At 41.6% G+C, this 23,769-nt stretch overlaps 1 protein-coding gene across 2 annotated transcripts in view; it reads right to left on the bottom strand.

The window, feature by feature from the left end:
* The window catches only part of FSTL5 (follistatin like 5), a 1,009,581-nt gene that overhangs the window by 59,303 nt on the left and 926,509 nt on the right, over window positions 1-23,769 (bottom strand). For both annotated transcript variants that reach the window (XM_063920448.1, XM_063920449.1), the window contains one exon: window positions 698-805. In XM_063920448.1, the coding sequence (XP_063776518.1) occupies window positions 698-805 (108 nt within the window). The remainder of the gene's footprint in view (window positions 1-697; window positions 806-23,769) is intronic.

Here is a 23,769-nt window from a genome sequence, read left to right as displayed (position 1 = left end):
TAAAATTGTACTTCTTTCATTATATTTTGACAATATATTTTTTTTTGCATACAATTGTTCATTCTTTCAATTTCATGTTCAACTGAAATGGCATTGTGGTTCACAAATAACTAAAAATGAGTAAAGAACCCAAACTATGACCATGATGCAAGCAATTCGATTTATTCTCTCTCATACAAATTTTGCCCCAGAAAAACTATACTCTTGATTATAATCATCCTTGCATCATTGTTTTAGGCTTTGCTAGTTTACTGTATATTCACTGTTGGTGGTCATGTTCCATTGTTCAAGCTAACTGTAGAATGGGTCATTCTTGTATATCTACAACAGTTATGATTCAGAGAACTACAGTAATACCGTAACTACCTGGATGAGTGAATACACTTAGATAAGTTAATCTTGCTGGAAAGAAAATCATACTTCAAATAACATGAAGTGTATTTTATTTAATAAGCTGCTTACGCAACAGAAACTAACCAACAACACTTTCTGTTTATTAGTACTTGGGCTCTCTTGCTGAACTTTAGCGGTTTAAGAATATTTTTCAGAAATAATGTGTTAAGAACAAAATATATATTTAAGCATTTTATATCCTTATATGCTTGTTATTTGTCAAACTTATAGTAGACTACATAACTTTTTATGGATACTTATCAAAAACATTATTTACACCACAAAGACAATATAATATACATACCTGTAGAGTTGAAGATGTTTTTTCCATGTTACCCCAACTAAGTACCCAAACTTGATCATGTGACTTATCATAATGTAGTTTCACAGGAATGGGATCTGTGTTTACTGCCTAAAAAAAACATAATATAAATTAATGTTTGTAAAAATAAACTGCAAATTGCAGTTTAATTACACATGAGAATAGAATTGTGCAAGGTCAGTTTCCTCAACCATATATTAAATAAATATCAGATGCTCATAAAATAAACTAGCAGATGTTTTAAATGCTGCCTAATTTGATAAATTTGTTTTATTTCTTGTATCAACAAGTGAAAAACAAGTGAAGTGTGCAAAACATGTTAACAAACAAAACAGAATGTGCTTTAGCAAACTCTAGTCTCACTGATTATTATTATCTTTTTGTATAGTTTTTTTAATTTAAATGGTCAGCCTAAAAAGAAGTAATATACAAAAAAGCGCATCAAGAGCCTAACACAAATGCAAAACAAAGGACATAAAGGCATGACAAATATTAGATGCATTGGTAAACATAAATAAAACAACAAAAGTTAGGTGACTGATTAAAGGGAGTGGCTATATATATATATATATATATATATATACATACATACACACACACACACACACACACACACACACACACACACACACAGAGAGAGTCCATAGGTGGAGCACTCAAAGCTTAACTATAAAATCAGATATGGCTGGAAGTTATGAACAACGTTTCAGTATGTAAAGATGGAACTTGATGAATGAAACATTGTTCATAACTCCTAGTCGTACCTGAGATTTTATTCAAGCCTCGAGTGCCACACCTTAGAACTCTGTATTTATGTATATGTGAGGGCACCAGCTGCAGCTATACTGGTAATAGGGAGTGCCAAAACCGCACCTTATTATATATGTAGGTGTGTGTTTTTATATATATATATATATATATATATATAAATGAATTATACCAATATAGCATGCAATTTATATAATCTGTAAAGAGTAGTTTCATTTAGAATTTCTAAAGCTGGCCATATACCTAAAGATTTATTGTCCGATCAGGCTGGTTGAAACGAAAATCTGGTAATGCATGGGAGCAAATGATAATAGATGATTTGCTCCCAAACACTGAAAAACAGACAAAAATGTCAATCAGACAAACTGGTTAAATCCATTTTTTTAACACTTTTTCCTGTACCCCAGTTGCTCATGAACAAAGTTGTGCACAGAACCAACTGAGATGTTCAGTTCATCAGCAATTTCACTAACTAAAATGCATATGTCCTCCTGAATCAGACTTTCAATGCAACACAAAATGCCATCTGTGGTGGACGTGCTTGTCTGGCCATACTGCTGCTCATCTTGAATGAGTTGTGCTGTTATCAAAGGCAGTGTACCAAACCCAAACCTGTTTCCATGACAGGATGTTATCACCGTACACCTTGACAAGTTGGTCATGAATTTTAACTGCTGATTAGTGCTCTTTAGATGCAGAAATCTGATCACACTACGCACCTCCATGTTTGACCATTGTTCCACCAGCCCCACCATCTTACAAGTGATGTTGGGACAGTATGACTGATATGAGATGCAATCTAATGGCCATAAGAGGAAGCAGTGGTCTACCTGCTCTGGCCTGGCAGGAAATTAAAATGAAATAGAGAACACCCTCATTAAAAAAAACAATTATATTTGATACCTATAAATGCATTGTTTAAATACATATATAACCAGAAAGATAGAGTGTACCTAGTAAAAAATGTAACATGGTAGGAATCAATAAAGTATAGTTATGATATATCTAGGGATATAATTATTAATAATAATCTAGTTTATATATTGTTTAGACTTTCAATATGTTGCTTGGAAATTATGTATGCTACAGTAGCTACAATCATGTATGCAATTTAGAATGTTTGTCAATTCATTTCCACATCATAATGTGCTCTGTATAAAGAGGTTACTTGTGTTAATGTATTTCTGTACAGTAATACAAAGAAAGTACAGTATCTGTGGTACATAAGCAAGGTCTAAAACTATTCTAAGCAAATTTTTGTACTTTACAAATAAAATATAGGATATTGTTTGAATATACTTAATTTAATTTCTTAAAAATTAATTAAATCATTTGAAATGACCATTGTTTAAAGTAGTTTGTTTACCTTATTTTAATAATTAATATTAAGATACTGACATGATTCTTGATTCTTCTATCACTTTCAATAAATAAAAAAAATTTGCACTAAAGCACTTTGTAAAGATAACATATACACAAAGAATATCTATGAATGGAAGGGATAAGTAAAACAAAATAAGGATGATAATAAACTAGTGCAGCATTTTCTATATTCCTCTATTGTATTTTATTTCTTGTTTGTCAAGGAAGGTACCAGATGGCTAATTAAGTACAGCTAATTTAAACTAATGATATAGATCCTCAGGATAATGCACTAATGACTAGTTGAGATTGCTGATGACACATAAGAGCACTCTTGGGTTGTTTCAACAAGCCTTCCTTACATCCCAGCAGAACTGGCGTTCCTCTTCACTGTGAAAATAGAGCAGTTGTTTATCCTAGCATTGCTTTGTAGAAAGCTCTGACACCTGCAACCAGTGAATTATTTAATTAGAAGGACAGCCCATTACTCATATGTGTATTATTATGCAATATGGGTATGGAATTTAACTTATATCTAGATTTAGAATTTTTATAATTCTTCTAGTGTTTGGTGATAATTTTATATATACTGTATGATGACTGAGTATTCATCCTAACGTCACTGTGAGAAGTGCTCCTGAGAAAGGTAATTATAACGATAACAGTGGGGGCACATTTGGGAAAAAGTGGCTAATTTTTGAGGGTGGTATTCAGTATGCCGGTTGTTGGGATCCCGGCGCTCAGTGTACCGGCACCGGAATCCCTGCACCTGGCATACCAACAACTATTCTCACTCTTGGGGGTCCACGACCCCCGTGAAGGGAGAATAAATAGTGTGGCATGTGTGGCACGCATAGTGCACCACCGTGACCACAGCATGGTGAGCGCAGTATGGCGAGTGCCATGCTGGCATGCCGGTGGTCAGGATCCCAGCACTGGTATGCTGGGCGCTGGGATCCCGACCATCGGTATAACATACTACACCCATTTTTAATGTGTTGTAAAAAAGATTGAAACAATTTTGTTGAAAAATGCTGAATATCTTACCTAGAAAACCCCAATAATTCTACATCAAACATGCTTAAAACCCTAGATAGATAGATAGATAGATAGATAGATAGATAGATAGATAGATAGATAGATAGATAGATAGATAGATAGATCGATCATTTGGAGCATAATTAAAAATACTTTTTTGAGAATTTTTTGTTTTTTCTTTTCTGAATTTCTGTTTTACAACATTCTGGATAATAGGTTTCTGAATAAAGAATCCAGCTATAATATATTTTAACAGAGTGCCAGGCAGCAGCAGAAAAGGCAAATAAAATATTGTAATGAAGAAAAGTGGAATTGAATAAGTAATACCCCTTTTACACTCGCAGAAAAATACCGGGATATTGCACGTGAACACGCATCATCCCGGGATTTTTCTCAGTGTGAATGGGTACAGGGACAATTTCCCGGGACGAGCATCCCGGGATTTCATCCCAGGTCTCTACCAGGATTGAACCCGGGACCGTCCCGGGAAGCTGGCAGTGTAAACGGGTATACCGGGTCAAGGCGACCCGGCACCCGCTGTCTTCATAGGAGGAGGCGGTGCTTGGAGAAGATTATCTCCAAGCACCGCCTCTGGGAGACTCAGCGGTGACGTCACTGATGCCGGGTCAGCCCGCTAATGTGAAAGGGTCATTCCCGGGAATGAACTTTCCTGCGAGTGTAAAAGGGGTATAACTGCTTTGGGGTTTATTCGGGTTTGTTAGCAAACCAAAAAAGGAAGCAACTGGGCAAAACCATGTTGCACTGCAGGTGGGGCAGATGTAACGTGCAGAGAGATTTAGATTTGTATGGGTTATATTATTTCTGTGCATGGTAGATGCTGTCACCTTTATTTTTACACTGCAATTTAGATTTCAGTTTAAACACACCCCACCCAAAGCTAAATCTCTCTGCATACAGTATGTTACATCACCCAACCTGCAGTGCAGTATTGTTTAGCCCAGTTCCTTACTTTTTTGGTTTGCTAACAAACCTGAATAAGGCCCTTAGACCACATCTTAAATATGGGGTACAGCTCTATGCTTCGCACTGTAAGAAGGAACACTGGAGCACCAGAGCAGGTTCAGAGTTCGGAAAATCCATTGATAAAGCAATGGAAAAGATTAATTTTAAGAGTTAAATTATAAAGATTTGTTAAAAAAAGATTGGGTTGTTTACTTCGGGAAAATAATTCAATTTACATAAAAATATCAAAGATCAATTTGTAAGATTTGTCTAAAAACTTTCTGTACCAAGGACTATGCAATGGAAAGGTATAGTATAGGAGCATAGTAAAATGTTCTTTACTGAAAAGATGAATAAACTGTAAAATCGCTTATCACATGAGTGTCATGGCTGCTCTAATGATTGTTGGATTCTGTATTATTAAAGAGTGGCTAATGCACTGGTGTATTTTGACAGGTACTGACACTAGTTGGTTTGGTTTGCAATGCACCAAGTACAGTATGCATGTCTTAGCCCCCTACTAATTTTCCTTGTGTAATAGGGTGATAATATTCTGGAGAATATTCAGAAAAGGAGGTGACCAGATGCACAAATCAGTGGTGGATAAAACATAGAAGAATCTGATAGAATGGTCAGGAATACCATGAGTCAGAAGTGAAAGGGCTGTTTTTGGTCCTTTCCTTTTCTCTCTCTATATATCCTTTTTTAGGTGAGTTCATTAGCTCTTTTGACTTACAATATCATCTCTATGCTGATGATACTCAAATCTACCTTTCCTCCCCTGCCCTCTTCCCCGCTCTCCTCACTCGTATCACTTACAAAGCCCTCACCCACTCCTCTGCCATTTACATCTCTGAACTTATTTCCCTTTACACTCTATTTGTCCTCTTCACTTCACTAATGCATACTGGCTCTCCTACCTACTGATTATTTCCTCCCACTCCTACGTCCAAGCTTTACATGCTGCTCCCTGTCTCTGGAGCTCTCTACCTCTCCCTAACAGACTCTCCAACTCTCTAAAAAAAACTTTAGCTGGGTTCTCCAGACCCACTTTGTCACCAAACCCAGTCACCTCTCATCCTAACCCTCTGTTCCATGCTTACTGTCTACCCTATCTGTGTCACCTGTCTGCCCCTTGCTTTTTGAATGTAAGCTCTCACAAGCATGGCCTTCTTCCCTCATGTGCCTTTCCTTCTCTTACTTAAACCATCTTCTACTCCATACTACCTTTGATGGCACCACATCCCTAGATTTTCTACCACACACTTATTTCAGTGTCTGTCGTCTGCTGATGCAGATATGTTTATATACTCTGTACTTGTCCAATATTGTTTTGAACTGTATGTCACCTTTTTTTCTGATTTGTTTATGTACTCTGTAAATGGGCGCTGCTGATCCCTTGTGGATCCATCTAAATAAAGGATACTACTACTACTACTACTACTACTACTACTACTACTACTACTACTAATAATAATAATAACAATAATAATAATTAATAATAATAACAACCAAATCAGATGATATGTAAGGTCAGGACAAACAATGGGGAAATCAATCAGGAATACTGGGGCTAGGTGGCCCTAATGCTCTGGCAATCAGCAACAGCCATGACATGGAATGTCACATGACCACAAACATAAATCTAGTTGAAAGATGCATGCCCATTCCTAAACATGGAGTGAGACACCAGCCAAACAGAGGAAGTAGCAGCAGGGCTCCAAGATAGAGGAACAGAATCAACTACTGCGAGACCTCCTAAAGAAATACATTTATGATGGAAAACGTACAAACATAATTAATAAATATATTAAATTAATTTCCTAGTATAACTTGTACTTGTATTATAGAATATATTGAATACCTAACTTAAAAAGAAAAGGTATCTGTAGCTAGAATTGGTACAAGACATTATAGTGGTATTTCATTTAGCGATTTGCCATTTTCGATAAATTGTTAACTGTCACACTACTTGTTTTGTGGCACTGTCTTTTTTCATCTTTACAATGTTACTGTATTCATGCATTTATTTTTATTTTTTTGTTTTAATTAACTGATGCATAACCTTCAGATCAAATTAATTATAAGGTCACATTATAAGGCTACATAGGGCCACTGACTTTTGTAGATTATAACTGGTACTTTTATTCATCAAATGAAAAGGTTTAGGGATACTTGCATTTTTATTTTTTACTATATTGATTAGTGACAATTAGGCCCTTGTAGGCCTCACGAAGAGATGAGTTAACTGATTTGGACAATTTACAAACTTGGATTCATTTTAGAGATTTGCTGTTGGTGCAATCAGCCCTGATTCTCCAAAAATACATTAAATAAATAATGCCCACTGGAGAATTATGCGAATTTAGTACATAGAAGATAAAAGACCAAATGTATATGTGTTTAGAACTTGTTCACAAAAACAGCCTTCTATGAAAAAAAAGAGGCTCCAACCCTCATGAGCTCACCCCCGTACATGTCCAGAAGAGCAGAGTGAGCACCTCAGGAGCTGTACGTACAGTATCTATGCCTCTACCTAAATTGTATTATGTGTCCCAGTGATTTCTGAGTAAATTATTTATATTGCCTTATACTACTTTCATCTGTTTATATTAAGTTTGGCAATAAAATATTTTTTTTTCTCAGTGTTCTAGCAGTCATGGCCAAAAGTTGTGAGAGACACAAATATTAATTTCACAAAGTCTGCTGCCTCAGTTTTATGATGGTAATTTGCATATACTCCAGGATGTCATTAGGAGTGATCAGATGAATTGCAATGAATTGCAATGTCCCTCTTTGCCATGACAATGAATTTAATCCCAAAAAACAAATTTCCACTGCATTTCAGCCCTGCCACAAAAGGACCAGCTGACATGTAAGTTATTCTTGTTTAACACAGGAGAGAGTGTTGATGAGGACATGGCTGGAGATCACTCTGTCATGCTGATTAGGTTAGAATAACTGGATGAAGGCATTAAAAGTAGGGTGGTGCCTTAAATTATTGTTCTGGAAGGAAACACATGCAGTCATCATTGTTTTGCACAAAAAGGGCTTCACAGGCAAGGACATTGCTGCTAGTAAGATTGCACCTAAATCAACCTTTTATCAGATCATCAAGAACTTCAAGGAGAGAGGTTCAATAGTTGTGAAGAAGGCTTCAAGGTAAACAAGAATGTCCAGCAAGCACCAGGACTGTCTCCTAAAGTTGATTTAGCTGCGTGATCGGGGGAACCACCAGTGCAGAGCTTGCTCAGGAATAGCAGGTGTGAGTACATCTGCACACACAGTGTAGGATGGACTGGTGTCAAAAATGCAGCAAAGAAGCCAGTTCTCTCCAGGAAAAACATCAGGGACAGACTGATGTTCTGCAAAAGGTACAGGGATTGGACTGCTGAGGACTGGGGTAAAATCATTATCCCTGATGCATCCCCTTTCAGATTGTTTGGGGCGTATGGAAAAATGCTTATACAGAAATGAAAAGGTGAGCGCTACCATCAGTCCTGCATAATGCCAACAGTAAAGCATCCTGAGACCATTCATGTGTGGGGTTGATTCTCAGCCAAGGGAGTGGGCTCACTCATAATTTTGCCTAAGCACACAGGCATGAATAAAGAATGGTACCAAAACATGCACCAACAGCAACTTCTCCCAACCATCCAAGAACAGTTTTGTGATGAATAATGCTTTTTCCAGCATGATGGAGCATCTTGCCATAAGGCAAAAGTGATATCTAAGTGGCTCGGAGAACAAAACATATAAATATTGGGTCCATGGCCAGGAAACTCCCCAGACCTTAATCCCATTGAGAATTTGTGGTCAATCCTCAAGAGGTGGACAAACAAAAACACACAAATTCTGAAAAACTCAAAACATTGATTAAGAAGAATGGGTAGCCATCAGTCAGTACTGTATGTGGCCCAGAAGTTGACTGACAGCATGCCAGAGTGAACTGCAGAGGTCTTGAAAAAGAAGTGTCAACACTGCAAATATTGACTGCATAATTTTTATTTAATTGTCAATAAAAGCCTTTGACACTTAAGAAATGTGTCACACCTGAGGGCTGAGGATGACCTGGGAAAGCCTCAGGCGTATGTGCTGATGTGTACTTACACCTGGGAGTTAGTATAGGGTTCTTGGACATGCAGGGAACCTTAGAGATTATGCCTGAAGTCATAACCATGACAACTTGAATAAAAGCAAAGCTTGTTTATTAAGCACACAGTTCATATACACTTATTAAGCACACAGTTCATATACACTTTGGCAGTTCAGAGAAAAGATATGCTCAACGACAAGGATGTACAGATTACAGGAGGCAGTACAGTTCCTAAGGCGCAGTGGTAATAGGTTACTGTGGCAATGCTGAGTACTCAATATGGAATAGTCCTTGCAAGACCCGGAGATGGTAAATCCGTTTGGGCCAACAGCTAACCACTGTATAGGTAAACGTACAAGTACAAACCAGCAGATGGCACACTGGAAGCTGGAGATGGTAATGTTGCACAAAGGTAGAGATGAGCTCTGAAGAACTGCCAGGATTGCTGGGTAGAACCAGCCAGGTGGTAAAGGTGCTGAGGAACTCACCGATGTAGACAGAGTTCGATGGTGAAGGCACCGATGGTGAACTGTGGTTCGAGGTTGGGACACTGATGGTGGATGGATGCGTTGCTAGAACACTGCTGAGAGATGGAAGCGATACTGGAACACTGCTGGAAGCAAAACTGGAGCAGTGCTGAGAGCTGGAAGCGATACTGGAACACCACTGAGAGCTGGAAGCGATACTGGAACATCGCTGAGAGCTGGGAGTGATACTGGAATACCGCTGAGAGCTGGGAGTGATACTGGAACACCGCTGAGAGCTGGGAGTGATACTGGAACACCCCTGAAAGCTGGAAGCCGGAAAGGAATCACTGCAGATAACAGCAATGTAGGAACACTGCTGGAGTCAGGCAGCGCCGCAAGCTGGAAGCTGGTGTGGGTCTATTTAAGTGGAGCAAGGTCACAGGAGTTGGAATACCTGAAGGCAGCACGCAGGTACATCCAAAGACAGGAGAGGCATCTAACATTGGATTAGACAACCAAAGCACTGATGATTAGGCAGCCTTGAAGCAGGATATTAATACCAGCTGAGAAGCAGGTATTGGCTGAGCAATCAGGGATAGTCCAGAGTGCAGCGGAAAGGCTATGGGGAATCATGTGATGAGACCAAACATGGCTGCGCCCATGTTTGATTCTGGAGGGAAAGTCTGTTTTTGTCAGCATGTGGAAACCTGCAGTAATGGCGGCGGAGGCCGCAGAGGACAGGAGATGCCATCCACTGGATCAGGAGGAACATGCTGAATAGTTGCCATGACAGCACTGCCAGAATCACTGAGGGGAGACTGTGGAGACGCCATGCAGCGTACTGCACGCAGACAGCGCAGGTAGAAACCAGGCTTGGAGCACAGGGACAGTCTCAGGAGGCACTTAGAAGGTAACTAAGTGTATCTAATTACCCGGATTGTGCCAAAATGCTTGTAATTTTACTTCAGTATACCATAGTAAAGTCTAACAAAAAATGTCTAAAAACACTGAAGCAGCAAACTTTGTGAAAACCAATATTTGTGTCATTCTCAAAACTTTTGGCCATGTTGTATAAACTGACCATTTTAACAGAATAACCCAGAGGTTCCCAAACGCAGTCCTCAAGGCACCCCAATGGTCCTGGTTTTAAATGTATCTATGCTTGGTAACAGGTGACTTAATTAGCACCTTAGTCAATTTGATTTAACCATCTGTGCTGAGCCATGGATATACCTAAAACCTGGACTGTTGGGGTGCCTTGAGGACCATGTTTGGGAACCTCTGGTATAACCAGTGTAAAGAAAAATGTAGAGTCATCTGTCATCCAAAATTGTTTTAATAATAGAAAAATATTTTCTCTTATTCTGTAACCTTAGATTGACAAGAACAACATGCATGCTCTAAACTTTACCATGCTACAAATTTACATTTTTTGTTGCAATTGTTTGTTTTAAAAGAACTTTTTTGAGTTATACTGTAAGTTTATATAAACACATACAGTACAATGTAATTTATAACATGTACAACTACTAAGATGAACTTGAAAATACTTGCTAGTGATGTCACCCCTCTCAATTTGCACTGGTGCCCTTTGATTCCCTATGAGGTGTATTGTATTACAAAGAATGGAAAGAGTTGGGGGAAAGGAAGAATAACACCACCTAGTATTGTGTACCTGTGCAAAAAGCTACAGTATATTATTTTAGGGGGATGTAATGGAGACCAAGATCGCCGGAGGTTTGGAATGTCGGACATTTTCTTAATTTTTTTAAAGGGGCAATCACTTACAAGGCATGGTTTTGCCTTATAAGTGTTCATCCCTTTAAAAAAAAAGTCAGAGATCGGGCGGCATCCCTCAGCTTCGGAGATCTTAGACTCCATTACATCCCATCAAAGTAAGGAGATCATATAAATTAGACAAAAGGTTGGAGAGAGTAATCACCAAGTCTCTCCTATACTCCTTATTTTTCTCTTTTATATGTATTTTTTAAAACATTGTATGTATTTTTAATTGCTTTTTTAATTTCCTATATATTCATCGGACCTGCATGCTTTAAATGAATCTGTGCCCCATTTCTATTTGGACCTGGACGCATACCTTCCATTATGGGATGGAGTGGAGATACACACATAAACCGTTTCTCCAATAGAGACATTTCCCCATCGCATAGCGCTGGAAGCAGGAAGCGCTATTACATAATGGAACGCAAACAGGAAGTGCAAAGGCGAAGATGGAATGCATACGTCATTTCTGGTGATGTACTTACGCTCCAGGTGCCGGTCCTCGTCATTAATCAGACTGATTAGGGACATTTAGGGGTAATTAAGAAAGGTATTTAGGGGGCTCCCATGGACCAGTTACCTTATGCTTCTGAGGAAGGTCTGTTGACCGAAAGCGCATTAAAGCACAAGGTACTGATCCGCTGGACTCCGTTTCAGAGACGTGGGACAATCATCTCTGTGATCAATTGGACTTCCAGCGTGACCTACATCCGATGGGTGATATATGCTTTTAACATTGTTGTCTATTTCACTGAGATGTCCATTGGAACTTGGATCATATGCCATCTTGTGGATGATATGCAGTATTGAAGCTTACTTATATGAGTGGAACCAATAAATCTTCGAATGAATATTCACTCCTATTGGTTGCACTATGTTTGTTTGTTTTGATTTTACAGAACATCATTATCTCTAAAAAGAATACCACCAACATTCATTGTCTAACAACTATTAAAACAAGTAAGCGTTGGTTTTAGTACACTCGGCTTTATGGTAGCGCCATGTGTGGTCACTATTTCTTCTAGGGATGCAGTTTGCTGCTGGCCAGGACTGAGGTATCTCTCACACTTCCTTTCCAGGTAATAACTTCAACATTTATTCTACTGAAAATGGATAATGAGTTTGCTGCTTTCTTGGCAAAGGAACTGGGTGACTTGCTATTATCATACCTGGATGATTATTTCAATTGCCTGTTGTCCTGATTGGATTCCTTTATACTGTAGACTCAATTGACCCTCCATCCCATGCTGCAGAAGTAACTGCAATTGTGGCCACATTACCTGCTCAAATGCCTAGACGTTCTGCTCTATAGGCCCAGCAATTGGAAGAGGTGAATCCCCCTACCCTTAATCTCCTCTTGCTCCAGGAAGATTTGTGTTTTGACATTTGAATGCACTGTGTTTCTCCTCCTGGACAATTGGACAATATGGTGCCTGCTATTTATTCGGTATAGGCTGTACAATACTGTACATCTTGGGGATGCCTTCAATGCAGGCTTAGAAGGTTGCCTGGGAGGTCACAACTTAAAACATGTCTTTCTGATTTTGTTCTCTGTGGTTCTTAGTCTGCTCCACAAGTATCTGTAATATGGTTATTGTCTATGTGGCAATTAACTTTGTCCACTACCATGTTAGTTCTACACATGTTTTTAGGCTCTTTAGGAGCAATTTCATGAAGACGTGGTTAATAATTCCTGTTTTCTTGCTTCACTCCTGCTAACCATGTTTTCATGATACTCACAATGTCTTTGGTATATGATTGGTCTGCAGCCCTTCCTACTAAGTGGTATTTTCCTGATTTTATTTCAAACTTTTTTTTACCTTATTTGGGGGTTGAGCATGACACTCTTATTCTTGTATTTTTATTGAGTTATTCCCAATTTTTGTTGTTGTAAACTAGTTAATGGTAGGTTATATATATGTCCCCGTCCTATTTTTGTCTATGGCCGATTAGGCTTAGTTAGCTAAATATCATATTATCTACTTGTGCATGCACAGATAGGTCACTTTAATGTTGCACTTTCACTAGCCTTGCTATTTAAATAACTTTTACTTTGGTCTCATTGTGTATGTACTTTAGAATATTATTATGTGTTTTAGGGTTACTTTTAAATATTGTTATTTCATAAATGGTATATTTCCTTTGTGTTATTGCACCTTCAGTTTTATTTCTCAGATATCCATTAGTGGGATGTAGTGGTCATGCATACATTTAGAATGCCAGCATGCAGAAGACCAGCACCAGAATCCCAACACCCACCAGAATCCTGACAGCAGACATCCCGCATTTGCACCTTTAGTTTTATTTCCCAGATATCCGTTAGTGGGATGTAGTGGGCATGCTGACATTTAGAATGCCAGCGGGCAAAAGACCAGCAGCAGAATCATAATACCCATCAGAATCCCGACAGCTGACATCCGTCATCCCAACCAGGCTCCAGTGGAGCGCGAGCTTCGGGTGCTGTAAAGGTTATAGGGCACACAACCGCCTGCCCTCCTCCCTCTGTCCACTATACCGCGGTCTGCTGTACAGGCAGCTGCAGAGCAGGAGAAGGAGAAGCAGAAGGGAGCACACTGACTTGGACTCGGAGACTACAGTATGTAGGGAAGCAGGCCATAGGCGACAGCAAGAGACACTGACAGCCAGCACATGCCGGAGCTCTGCCGCCCTCTTTATATGTCTCAATGTCTGCTTGTAGCGATGCAGCAAGGTTACTTCTGTTCTTCTACACTACTCTCTGCCCCTGGTGCTGCAGCCCTTCTTTCTTCGGCCCGGCTGCTGCAGCATCTCTCTCTGTCCGAGCTGCTGTTGCTGCAGCACCTCTCTCTGCATTAGAAGCTGCAGAGTAACATGTATAAGCGGCTCTACTGTTGCATAACATGTATAAGGGACTCTACTGTGTGGCGTAATGTGTATAAGGGGCTTTAGTGTGATGTGTAACATGTATAAGGGGCTTTACTGTATGGCATAAAGTGACTAACGGACACTATTTTGGTGTAATATGAATAACGGACAATAGTGTAAGGTGCAATCTGAATTGGAACTATTCTGTGGCCACACCCATTTCCCATGAAGCCAGGCACCTATATTTTTGTTGCGCACTTTAGGTGCGTACTGTCCCTATTTTAAACATGGGGGAAACTTTTGCCCAGAGCTCCACAAGGTCTAGAACTAACCCTGTTACCAATTTAGGATTTTTAAATATTTGTTCTTTTCAAATGTAACATGTCCACAATTCAGTACAGGGCAGGGGGTGCCGAAACATACCCTTGCTCTTGGCACCATGGCACTTAGCTACACCTCTGATCCCAACTTAAGTATGCTGGGGAGGGATAGGGTAAGGCTTCGGGAGGGGTCAGGGTTAGTGTTAGGCACTAGGGGGAGGGTTAGGCTGTGAGAAGGGAGGTTAGCATTAGGCTGCGGGAAAGGTAGGTTAGGGTTTGGAGAGGATCAGCATGCTTACCTACCAGGTGCTGGAATTCTACGGTTGGATGCCGGTGTCGGCCATGTGACCCACGGCATTGTAAGCATTGGTATCCCAACCCCAATTAGCCCCTATTGGTGCATAGGTCAAACCTCATAAATAATTTAATAATAGTCTGCAGCAAATCCTTTTTTTTATGTCTCTGTCCTACTTTTGTATATGGCCAATTGGCTTATTAAGCTAATTATCTTATTATCAGCTTGTGCATGCAGAGAGAGAGCATTTTCATTTTGCACTTCCTCAAGCCCTGATATTTAAATATCATGTATTTTCCTCTGTCTCATTGAGTGTGTATATTAGAACATTATTATGTGTTTTAGGGTCTCTTTTAATATTGTTATTTCATAGAGTAAATGGGATTTTTTTCTGTTTTATTGCACCTTCAGTTCTATTTTTCTGATATCTGTTAGCCCTTACTGGTGTATATTTCAAACTATATAGATGATTTAATAATAGTCTGCACTTTATCCTTTACCATGGGCTGTGGCTATAGCTCATGTTCTGCCCATTATGGTTGGGAAATTTAGGAAAACTGGGAATTCAAAGCAGTGCATTGTCAAATCAGTCTATGTTGAACACATGCTTTTCATATGAAAATGTGTCACTTTGTCTCATATGATGTGCCTATTATGATCTGTCAGTGTATTTGAACTACAAGTTGTATTGTAATGCCTATTGTACTCTTTCCTGCATGCAACTTACTTTTTGTTTGTGTAAACTGTCTTAATGCATTTGCTTTAATAAAAAGTGTTAAAATAAATAAATAATTTAACATAAGTGTATTGTTTCATTAAAAGTTAATAAATGCATGTATTCCCCTATAACTGGAGTATATTGATTTATAGCAAAAAAAATAATGTACTATTTGTTGCAGTAAACATTGCATAAGCTTGTCATTCGCCTCTAAACCTCAGCACATCAATAGTTTTACTACTGAGTAGTTGTTATTAATATGGAAGGTCATCCTCACCTTGGAGGCATCAATCGAGCTCTTGGGCAATACAATTTGTGCTCTATCTGTATAAGTATGAGGTTTAAGTGAGGTGTTCAACATATATTCTCTCATTATACATTAAGGACCAGATGCTACATTTGAACACATTTCTGTCCAAAATTCAGGCATAAAATGTGTTGCAGTTATGCACATAAGACCTGAATCATGTTTGTAAGTAAAGAAGACTATGAAACAACTGGGAAAAACCATGTGCACTGCAGTTGGGGCAGATGTAACATGTGTAGAGAGAGTTAGATTTGGGTGGGTTGTATTTTTTCTGTGCAGGGTAAATACTGGCTGCTTTATTTTAACACTGTAATTTAGATTTCAGTTTGAACACACCCCACCCAAATATAAATCTCTGCACGTTTTGTCTGCCCCATCTGCAGTGTAACATAGTTTTGCCCAGTTGTTTCATGATGTGCTTTACTTACAAACATGAAGCAAGCCCATATTCCAAGTTGCACATATCTGAACATATTTAAGCCTAGCTTGTTAAATGTGTCTGAAAAATGAAAGCTTAACAAGATGCTTTTGAGAAACTAGTAATCACCATCAACTTGATGATAATGTGGATGACAACTGGTTATTTAATGTCAAATACAGTAAATGTTGCAACCCCACCCAAAAGAGATATTTCAACCAGTGTCCATAGCCTGGACTAATTATGGCAATTGTGGGAGCACAACTGCTGTTCTTCAACCAGCCAAGGCTAGGAATACTGGTGCTTACAGTAGTTCATGTTTTGGGGCATCTAACAGGTATCAAGCATCCAGGTCACATTTAAAAGTACACACCTTTAGACTTCCGGTGGGCGGGGCACCTCGTGTGGCGGTATTTTAATTTCTCTCCAGATAGGGTCCTACAAAATCAACCCTCATCCCCCATTATAACTCTGATTATGGGGTTTATGATAGCACCATCGGATAGCCACAGTGTTGTGGATTCCCCTAATACCAAATACCTGTCTGGAGCTTTTGTACCTCCCAGAGTCTGGCCTCTGATGTAAGTGGCCTGTGTGAGCGCCTATTCTTTGGCGTGAAAGCTGGCGTGGCGGAGCGACTGCATTCACTCCCAACTTAGATTGGTGACCGCTCCTACATCTGCTTGGCCTCGCTATCTATATCAGCCCCTCTCCTATCGGTGGCTCCTGGGATGAACCCGCTGGCGGCTGCGGTCGGGCTGCTGGGGGTGTCCCTGAGTCGGCGACCCGCGGGACTCCCTGCTTCAATGGCTGCCTACTACAGCCGCTGACCTGATTCCTACCTCCAGACCGCTGACGGGACCCAGTGCGGGGTGATGACGGTTATGGGTAACGAGATCTGAGGCTCCCACCCTAGTAGGTGGTCTACTATGCAGAAGTATGACTTTTGCATAGTAGACCACCTACTAGGGTGGGAGGCATTTTTTAACTTATGTATGTCCAATAAATGTGTTATGGTTTTACGCTATGGTGGTGTTTCTTTATATCCACATGTGAAATCGGAGAGCTTGTGAATAGAGGAGACGAGAGAAGGACTCTACCTAAGGAGCAGCTTTACTCTTTCTGACGTTTAAGATGTGCATTTAGTCTATCACTAACCTGGTAGACATCCCAACAGGTACAAGTTCCTCCAAAGGAGATTTAAATAGATCCATAATGCTGTAATGATAATACACTATTGTGATTTATTTTTTCCTTGAGGTTATAAAGCCTACTGAAAAGTGAGGAGATTGATCCAGTTCACTTAAGTATCTATTGTGTGCGCCACTTTTGTGGAGGTTCTTTTCTTTTCTGTTTAAATTTGTGGAGGTTTGGTGGAACTTCATTCTTTCACTGAAAGTGGCAGCCACGTTTGCGCAATTGTGACTTTCTATCTTTTTGTGTATTCTTGTTTCATCGCCTTACTGTACCCAGCCAAACTGCGGGTCTTGGAGAGTGGAGGTCAAATGTTCTACACAGACCCGGTGGTGGCGAGATCTCACTTTCTGACTCATGGGTCCCCATCCAGATAGCCTATTAATTGGGATATTAGGTGATGGGGTCCAATGGGTTAAACGGTTCAGGTACCCCCGCCTCGGGCGGATGTGTGTTACCCTACCTTATATTTCTATTTCTTCTTAATTTTTATTCTATTTTTATTCTCTTTTTTATTATTTTTGTTAGTGTTCAGTGTGCGCACCACTAGGCCTAGCTGGTGCCCACCATAGTTTTGGTTGTTAGGAAAACGTTAGAAAATAGAGGTACGAGACATTATGATACACAATTGATATCTCAAATACTGAGATTGTGCATTGCATTTCATGATATACTGATGTTACTGCTGTCGAAATATTTGCTACCCTGGGGATCTTGGGTTAGGAGGGGAGCCGCCATTATATGCTTACTTATGTTGTTTATCCGTCAGATAATTCACCGCCCTGAGGGGATTGGGTAGCCATGCTGTCAGCAGATTCATCCTCATCTGAGGTTATACCCCCAAAGCCACTACAATTCATCTCTTGGAATGTAGGAGGACTTAATTCTCCTGTCAAGCGACGACGTGCGGTCACGCCCCTTAAACGCTCTCACCCGGATGTGATTTTCTTACAGGAAACACACTGGCTGACGGGCGAGGAAAATGTATTGAAAGCTCCATGGCTTGGTTCTTGTATCGTTGCTCCCTTTCCTACGAAATCCAGAGGGGTTGCCATACTTTTTCGAAAAAATCTCCCCGTCACTGTTTTGACAGAAATCATTGACCCCGAAGGCAGATATATCATAATGGACATAGAGCTTTTTCATTCCAAATTTACCCTTGTCAACTTATACGCCCCAAACATGCACACATGTTTCTTCAAGACATCACCCACATTCTTCTAAGCAGAACTAATTATTCTCTAAAAGTGGGTGGTGACTATAACATGGTAGACAACCCTACAGTTGACAGGTCACCGACTATGCCTAGAACCACTGACTCCCAGAGCAGACATTTACTGACATTTAGAGATTCTCTTGATATCTCTGATCCATGGAGATTGCTACACCCAACTGACAAAACGCATACCCATTTGTCACTAGTACATGGAACGCTGTCTCGTATTGACAGGTTCTTAATTGCCGATGACTTAATGTCCCAGGTTGCTGGGGTGGATATATTTGACATATTGATCTCTGATCATGCCCCTGTCATGCTGGCATTTACCCACCTCCATATGCACTCGACAGATCGTATCTGGAGATTCCCACAATACTTGGCAGACTCAGAGGATTTTAAATTGTATCTTACATATCATTGGACCAATTATGTGGATGAAAATATAGATTACTGGGATAGACCTGACATCTTTTGGAACGCCTCCAAGGCAGTGATGAGGGGTCACATTATTAGTTATGTCACCCGGAAAAAAAGGGAATCCAAACTGGAATACACTGCATTAAAAGCGGCAATGTCCACAGCCTTCCAAACATACACTTCTACTCCAACAGAGCTCACCCTTATTGAGTACAAGCAGGCTAGGCGCCTGCTTGAAACTTATTTAGCCACCCAGGCGAAACACTCCTTAGACTTTACCAAAAATAAATTTGATAGATTGGGCAATAAGGCTGGTAGGTTACTGGTGGTCATTTCCCGGCCTCCAAAAAAACGACACATTATAACCGCTATACACCACCCCAGGTCTGGTCGTATTATCACCAAATCTCAAGCAATAGTGGAACAATTTCAATCCTATTTTCAATCCTTGTTTAGCTTGTCACAAATAGATACTGACATACAATCACAACTGCTCACAGATGAGGTAATGCCCATTCTGACTCGAGACCAGAGAGAAGCCCTTGTGGGAAAAATAACGTGGAGGAAATTAACACTGTTATCTCCAATTTACCTCAAGGTAAATCTCCAGGTCCAGATGGCCTGTCGGGAGATTACTACCGCATGTTACAGGCCCACATTGTCCCCACCCTATTGGAATTGTTTCAAGCTATACATGAAAGGAGCTCTCCATCTCCTTTCTTTAATGAGGCATTTATTACACTTATCCCCAAACCTAGTAGGGACGCCAATTTTCTTTCCTCATACAGACCAATTAGTCTATTAAATGTTGACTACAAACTATTGGCTAAGATAATGGCGATGCGGCTTCAGTCCATTCTTCCTGATATACTCACCACAACACAAATGGGTTTTGTAACTGGTAGACATGCGGTTAAAGCAATCCGCATGGCGCTAGCGGCGGTGGCGGTATCTCAGTCTCCATGTGCAGACTTGAATATGCTTCTCAGCCTCGATGCCAATAATGCCTTTGACATGGTCTTGTGGCCACATTTGTTTACTGTGTTGGAGAGAAGAGGCTTTGATACGGGCTTTATTAATTATGTACTATACATCTATGACAATCCATCTGCCTCTTTATTAATAAATGGGATCAGGGGCCAACGGTTCCTTTTGGAAAGGGGTACCCATCAAGGATGCCCTTTACCGCTGCTGCTATTTCATCTGGCCCTCGACCCATTGCTTAGGACACTGCAGGATTGGTCATTTTTCGGGGTATAAAAGTGGGTGGACAGGAAATTAAGCTGTCCGCTTTCGCTGATGATATCCTTCTGTATATATCTGACCCTGAGCATTCCCTTAATCTGATCCTAGACAAGATCCAATTATTTGGCCGCATTTCAGGTTTTAGTATCAATATGGACAAATCTAAAGCATTATTGTTGTATGGTAATGTGACATGTCCGAGTTGGACCTCACACTTTCCCTTCCACAGGGTGTCCACTTATATTATATATTTGGGGGTTATGGTAACACGCTACATGTCTGAGCTATACAAAATCAACGTAAGCAAGGCCATACACACTCTAACTGATGATATTAAGAGATGGGAACGTTTTCCACTGTCATATATAGGCAGGGCTAACCTGCTAAAAATGGTGGCTATACCGTGCATATTATATCCACTGCAAACACTTCCCATACTGCTGACTAAACAGGACGTCCAAACGATCAACAAACTAATCAGAACCTTTATATGGAAAGGAGGCCGAGCATGTTTTGCTTTGCGTAAACTTGCCCAACCTAAGTCCAATGGAGGTATCAACTTTCCAGATGTAGTAGTTTATAACCACGGCGCACTTCTGAGACACTTGAGACATTGGCTGCAAAATAGCTCTGTATATACAAACACATCTCTCGAACAGAATTTTTTAGCAAATGTGGGTCTGACATGTTTTCTTCACCAACATGATTGGGAGATACCGGATCATATCAGGTCTAACCCAATTTTGTGGTCTACTAGGAAAATGTGGCACATACTGCGCCACAATGCGAAGTTGAATCAATACTACTCATTACATTTGCCCTTTATTAAAAACCCAGAATTTTTGGATGGCATGGCTGCCCATCCCTTTACAACATGGAGGGAGGCTGGTATAGCATCTATTCGGTCATTGGTGTCTGTGGAGGACCACCGTTTGCTCACCTTCTCAGAGGTTTCAACGATACATGCTGCAGTCGTCTCTTCTCCCCTTCCATTTTTGCAAACACAATTTTACGTTAGGCATATTCTTACACATTTTGCGGAGGGGGATTGGACTAATCCTCTAGATAGCCTCTTATTGCACCCAGTACCGAGACACAAGGCCATATCCATACACTATACTTTTTTGAGGACAATATTAGATCACGCTACTGTGACAGGTGGCATGTCCAAATGGTTGGCTCACTTTCCTGGACTGACCATACTAACAATGGAAAAAGCACTACTATACTCCCGAAAGGTCCTCCCACCAAGCATGTACACTGAATTATTTCTTAATGTGTATCATAACACTTATCTATCCCCGTTATGACGCTACCATATGGGAACTTCGGAAACACACTCTTGCCCAAGATGCCACCAGAGTGAGGCTGACACATATCATTGTTTGTGGGCATGCCCAATTGTACAATATTTTTGGCATCTCATTAGGAGATATGCGGAGGCCAATTTAATAACCTATGTGCCCTTTACCCCCGAATGGGCAATTCTGGGTATCATCGATCCCACTCTTCGCATGCCATCGGAATGTAAAAAACTACTGATAGCCCTTAGTGCGGCCGGGAAAAAACGATTCTACAGGGGTGGATAGATAGTACGCCACCACAGATACCATTATTTTTGAGTAAACTACACCATATATTCAGAATGGACTGGGTGGAGGCTATTGTTGATAAAGGTAAACAAGTAGACAGGTTTTTCAATCTCTGGGAATCTTATATCCCCACTCTGCCCCTCACTACACGGACACACATTTATAACAGCCTCAAGAACACTACGTGGTACTTAACTAGGCTGGCTGCGCAGGACCAACCTATATCTTTGGTTTAGGAACAGACAATTGTGGCTGCTCCCCTTATAGATACGTCTGTGATGTATAATACCATCAGTGTATTGACAGACTACTCAATTATAATGCAAAAGTTTTTGTGGTTTGACATATGTGAATTTGCTGTACAACCCCTAGCTATAAGCCCTGTGTGTTATTATATTTTACACTAACTGTACATCTTTATTATGTAGTGTGATACTAATGATGTCTCAATAAAAAGTTTATTGAGGGGGGCGTGGCTTGGCAGGCTGAGAGGAGGACGTGCTCGGGTAGTGCTCCTCTGTAAAACGGTGACATTTACCTCCTATTTGCGGCAATTACAGCTCCCCTTCCATCCCAGTGTGCTCTTTTGATTGTCCCCCTGCCCTGGACGTGTGCTCCATACGGCCGCCGAACCGGCGGAAGCAGCCGCTTCACCCTGCAGTCTGCGGCCTAGACGATCTCTGGAAGCAGGGACCTGGAGTTTCGGGTGCGGCCGGACGGCGGGCTCCGTGGCGCGCACACCACGGCGGACTCCCCTGGCAGCGCTCCATCCTGCCGGCAGACACCGCAGATGATAGTGTGACCGGAGAGCACCCCGAGGAGCCCCTACAACCACAGTGATACACAGGTACCCAGAGGTAGCCTGGCGGCGGGGGAGGTTGACGGCGGAGTCCCCAATATCCTGTCTTTTTGCCCAAATAAACACTCTCCCTGCCCCTTCTTACCAGCCCTTTTGTCCCATTCACCTCCCTCTTACCCTTGCCTACCTCCCGCTGTGGACAGGTCAGTGCCGCGGAGCCGGGGAGTGTTGGAAAACGCTCCTGCGGGTTGTGGCCTACCTACACCCCAAGACCGGGGCCTCAATTTTTGAACCTGCCGAGAGGGAGAACCGGAGACCCCGAATTTCCGGCCGCTCGTCGCGGCACCTCTGACGGGACCACCGCTGGCACTGTCCCCCTGCTACTGGATGGCTACCTGCTGCTGAAGCCCCTACACCCTCCGTGAGGATGCCTGATCGTGCCGCTGCCGCACATAAGCCCGGGGTAGCCATACCATCAGCTCACCCCCCGAACTGTTCCTCTGCCGAGGGAATCTCCGCACACTAGCTGTATTGAGGACCCTGCTGTCGAGCTCCTGTTGATGGTGGAGCGGTGGGCTGTGGAGCCGGCAGGTGCCCCTGAGACCCGTGCGGGTTGCAGCCTACCCACCCGGCGGAGCCGGAGTGGTGCAGAGATTGCGAGCGGGGCCGCAGTGGTGGATCGGGGTCACTGGACAGCTTCCCCGTGGTGCGATCTCTTCACCTGCAGTGAGCCGACTGGGCCGGAGGACTCCCCCGGAGCTGATCACGACCCCCTTGGGTGACCGGACAGCGCGGGAGAGCGGAACCGCGGCTGTGCCGCTCGGTCTGTCCGTGACTGCTGCTGCTGCTGTAATCAGCCTCATTGCAGACACCAGACCCGGCGAGGGAGGCTGTGACAGCGGGGATCAGACCCACTAATATCACAACCGAATCTAGAGGGACTCCCCTCTCCCTTCCACTAAGGCCTGGGACAGGAATCTAAAGCCGCCATCTTGCTGCCTGGCAATTGGCCGGAGTAAAGGTAAAGCTGCATTGCATCATACTTTCCTCGCCCCTGCAAGATTACAGAACCTGCTCGCACTACCGCCCATAGCTGAGACGACCATAAAAATGCTCTAATACCCACCATGTGTACCTGGGCCACTGGATGAGAGGTTGGACTGCGACTCACCCCAGCTGCAGGGATAGCACCTGAAAGAGTTACGGCTCC

This window comes from Pseudophryne corroboree, chromosome 1 (genome assembly GCF_028390025.1).
Source record: "Pseudophryne corroboree isolate aPseCor3 chromosome 1, aPseCor3.hap2, whole genome shotgun sequence".
Classification (NCBI taxonomy): Eukaryota; Metazoa; Chordata; class Amphibia; order Anura; family Myobatrachidae; genus Pseudophryne; species Pseudophryne corroboree.
The sequence above is the reverse complement of the archived record's forward strand: the minus strand, read 5'-3'. Positions and strand labels throughout refer to the sequence as shown.